The sequence below is a fragment of the Pteropus vampyrus genome, unplaced genomic scaffold, assembly GCF_000151845.1.
Source record: "Pteropus vampyrus isolate Shadow unplaced genomic scaffold, Pvam_2.0 Scaffold355, whole genome shotgun sequence".
Classification (NCBI taxonomy): domain Eukaryota; kingdom Metazoa; phylum Chordata; class Mammalia; order Chiroptera; family Pteropodidae; genus Pteropus; species Pteropus vampyrus.
Genome location: NW_011889136.1, coordinates 458,972 through 462,870, shown reverse-complemented (window position 1 = coordinate 462,870; position 3,899 = coordinate 458,972). Strand labels below are relative to the sequence as shown.

The following is a 3,899-nucleotide window of genomic DNA, read 5'->3' as shown; positions in this document are numbered from 1 at the left end:
TTGACGTGCGCTCCCGAGAGGCAGGGCAGGAGGACCCCGTGCGGGTCCGGCGGCTTGGCCGACCACGCCTGGAAGAACTGCTCGGCGCTCGGGCCGCCGCTCCGGCCGTGGCCTTGCTGCGGGGCGTCCGGCCTGCCTCTGACCGTCAGCGAGTTTCTCCGCAGCAGCGACTCCCGGTCACGGGCGAGCCCGTTCTCCAGCGAGGGTGGCGGCCCCCTGAGCGTGGAGCTGTAGGTTTTCTGCACAGGAGACAGAGGTGGCGTTGCCGCCTGGGCCTTCCCCGCCCAGCGACAGCGGGGCGGCGGCAAGGCCACCGTGGCTGCGCAGGCGGCGTGCCCGCCCCAGGGAGCGCTCTCTGTGTGGCCTCGACTCTGCCCAGGCCGTGCATCTAGCCCACCCACGGTGGGAGGCGGGATGTTGGCTCCTTAATTTGCCTACGTGCAAATTTCTAAGATTTCTGGGTTAGAAAAAAATCTAGACCTGGCTGATTCTAGAAAGAACAGGCAGGATGGGGGGCGGGTTCAGGGCGGCCGCCCGGGCTCAGAGCAGTGACAGGCTGACGCAGATGCTGCCCAGAGCTTCGTGGGCCCCAGACACCGCAGAGAAAGGCAGGTGCAGCCTCTTCCCCCAAAAAGCAGAGACCCCTGGGGACCCGCAGAGCAGAGCCGGCTGGGACGTGCCCCGACTTCGCTCTGCTCCGGCCGGGGTGGCTGGCCACGGGGAGCGAGGGCAGCCGCCCCCGTCAGCGCGCACCTGCCACTCACCTTGGCCCGTCTGGAGGCTTTCGCTGAGCCGGTCGGCAGGCGCGGCGCGCTCTTCCCGACGTACGACGGGTTGCGGAAAAGCGTGCGGTCCCTCGCCGTGAACTGAAGAGACCAGTCCCAGACCGAGGGGAACTTTAAGCCCTTTTCGTCTCCCAGCTGGATGTTTTTGCTCATAGCAAATTCCTGCGAAAGAAAATATTGGAACGTGTGTGAAAAGGGATCGGTGTGAAGATGCCCTCGCAGGAGTCCAAAGTCACCTAGTTCGAGTCCAGAGCCAGTGCCACGGCGGGCCCGCCGGAGCGGCCTGCTTTCCTCCCAGAGGACAGACTGCGGCTCCTCGGGCAGAAGGACACTCGTACCCCGCGTGAGCGAGGGCAGCGGTCCGCTCCCCGAGACACCAGGGCCATCGCTGGAAGTCTCTGCGGTGGCGCCACGAACACATCGGTTGTTTTACAGCTGCAGCGTTTCACCTGTCAGGCACGTGATCACACGTTCACGCGACCAGCTGTCAAGTGTGACCAGCAAAGCCACCTCTGGATGGAGCCCCCGCCGCCCGTCACAGCCGTGTCTATGGAGAGCCGCAGCCCGCGGGACCGGGGGCGGCAGTTCCTGGAGCCGGGCCGCAGCGGGAGGAGGGGACCCGCTGGGCCGTGGTCCCGGGGCCTGGCCCAGGCCACGATGCGACCGCGCTCCAGAGGGGCGGGGCCTGCTGACAGCAGCCGCGTTCTGGTCCCGCTCAGGCTCCTGCAGCCTGGTGACCCGGTGACCCGGTCCTCCCGCCACGGCAAAGCCAGGCGGCACAGCGCGGTGGGGACAGCAGCCCGGCTCGGGGAGCACTGTGTGGCGGCCGCGGCGACTGGGGAGGAGGGGGCCCCGTGGCACGTGACGGGGGCAGGCTGGCAGCAGGCCACACGCTCGCTCCCCCAAATCGCGAGCCTCTGGATGCTGGCCAATGACTGAGCCTCGTCTTCTGCTCACACCTCTCAGGACTCTCCGAGTTTTCCACAGGAAAATACTTTCTCCGGTGTTAGAGGCCGAGACTAAAGGTTACTGGGAAAGGCAGCGCCACAGGGACGAGGCCGCTGCGGGCATCGCGTGTGCGGCGTTGGCTCAGCAGGACACGGCTGGCCACCTAACAGCGCGGACGTGTCACAAAACACCCTTCTGTGCCAAGCAAGAAACACCCAACTCGTGAAAGCGCCAAATGCATTGAAAATTTTTTTAGTTATTTGAAACTTCACCACGCATGCACACGGGTGGAAACAGACCATTTGTTTTCCAAATGGTGTTGTTACGAGCTGGAATCCAGTGGAACGCAGAGCCTGACCTGTTTTAACAACCCTTAGGAAAACATACAGAAAACGGTTTCCTTTTCCTTAATGTAAAGACTAACGTAAAGGTGAATAAATCTTCCTCACATGGGACCTGACCATCCAAGTGGCTCAGAATGGGCACAGGGAGCCCTGAGCCTCAGGCCTGCAAGAGTGGCAGGGTGGGCGTGGGGCATCAGGATGGCGGGCGTGTCCACGCGGACGGCGCAGACGGGCATGGACGCGCCCCCATCCCCGTCGTCCTGCTGTCACGCAGAAGCAGGGAGGGAGGGGCTGGGTCACATCAGCACGTGCCGGGAAGAGCTTCTGAAGAAGCCGAGCCGAGACACGCTGTGCCAGAGCCCGGGCAGGCGGGTGGGTGATGCAGCACAGAAAGCAGCGCGCCATGCCCCGCGTGCACACCTGCACGGCTGCCTCCCAGCACACCTGGAACCCGGCCACGCAGCAGCGGCACGAACTGGGGGGACCGGGGCCCTCAGCCACGTGCTCGCGCGTCACACCCGGCCCAGCTCCCGGCCCGTGCACGCTGCAGGCGGGGCCTGTGGCCGCACAGTGAGGGAGGTCAGCGAGGGCAGCGAAGGCCGCACACGCCGCCCGCGAGGCCCAGCTCACCGCAAGCGGGGCACCGGCACGATCCCGGTGCCCGAGGACCCACAAACGGTCTCCCCGCCTTGGCGCCCTGAGCCTGTCTCCGCCCTCAGCAGTGCTGGTAGAGAGGGAGGCATCTCTCGGAGCACAGAACGTTCTGTGACAGTCCCTGTCCGTCCCAAACATCCCACCCAAACGCCCCTGCTGAGCACAGAGGGGCCTCGCAGCCCATTGAGAGGGGCCGCGCCCCTCCCTCCCATCGCCCGCGGCCTCGGTGACCACCCGGGCCCTCATGTCCTCCTCTGCTCGGGGACGTCCCTCCTCAGTGAAGTCCTCCCCCTCACGACAGCCCGAACAAAAGCGTCTCCTCGACGCCGCTGCGTCTCATCTCTGACACCCACGATCCCGGTAACTCGTCGCTTTACGGTGACCGGCGTAACGCTCCGGCGTTTACGAAGCGTCCACCTCGCACGTGAGGCCCAAGTGCTGCTGCTGGTTACATGGAGCCGTCCCAGAGGACGAACCGAGCTCAGCGTCCCCCAGGCCACTCAGCTTGCTGGGAAGGCCAGCCCCGTCTTAGCAAGGCCCCCAAAGGCCACAAGCGCTGCCCTGTTTCTCTCAATGGTCACTGCAGCACTTAGCAGCTATTTCTGCTGCGGGTTCAAATGGGGGTGAGAGAGAACGTGTGACTCTGGAAAGTTCCAGCCGCGGCGACTAGAAGCGAGTTCCAAGTCTGGCCGAGACCCCCGGTAATCGTGACCCTTTCCCTGGGACGACGGACTGTGGCAGAGAATCACAGCTGCCGAGGCTGCCCCGGTGACGGCGGGCGGCGGGGCGACTCCGGGGACTGGGAGCCAGCGCCCGCGTTTCACGTCAGAAACCTGCTCTCCCCAGAGCCCTCGAGGGAAAAAGGAACCTGCCTCGTCCAACTTTTACTCTACCGGCCTAGGAAGTCAACGTCCTCGAGCAGGATCTCTCTACCCTTCGGACGCCGAATACGAAATAGAAGATGCTTAAGGTATTGTAGACCTTTGAAGGGGTCTGTGATAAACGGGGCACCTTAGAGAAAAGCACTGAGGATGCTCGCCCGTAAACGAGTCCCTGGATTTTCACACCTTCAAGTGACTCGATTTGGAAAATCCACTCGTTAGCGCGAGACGGTCACTACGACGGTTCCGAGTGCCGCGTCTCCAGGTCGCCGCGGGCCACACTCACC

At 64.2% G+C, this 3,899-nt stretch overlaps 1 protein-coding gene across 1 annotated transcript in view; it reads right to left on the bottom strand.

Moving 5' to 3' along the window:
• The window catches only part of LOC105304827 (myotubularin-related protein 10), a 60,774-nt gene that overhangs the window by 3,616 nt on the left and 53,259 nt on the right, over nt 1-3,899 (bottom strand). The window contains exons 11-12 of the mRNA XM_023522695.1: nt 765-947; nt 6-239 (exon numbers count right to left, since the gene is read on the bottom strand). Coding sequence (XP_023378463.1) covers nt 6-239; nt 765-947 — 417 coding nt within the window. The remainder of the gene's footprint in view (nt 1-5; nt 240-764; nt 948-3,899) is intronic.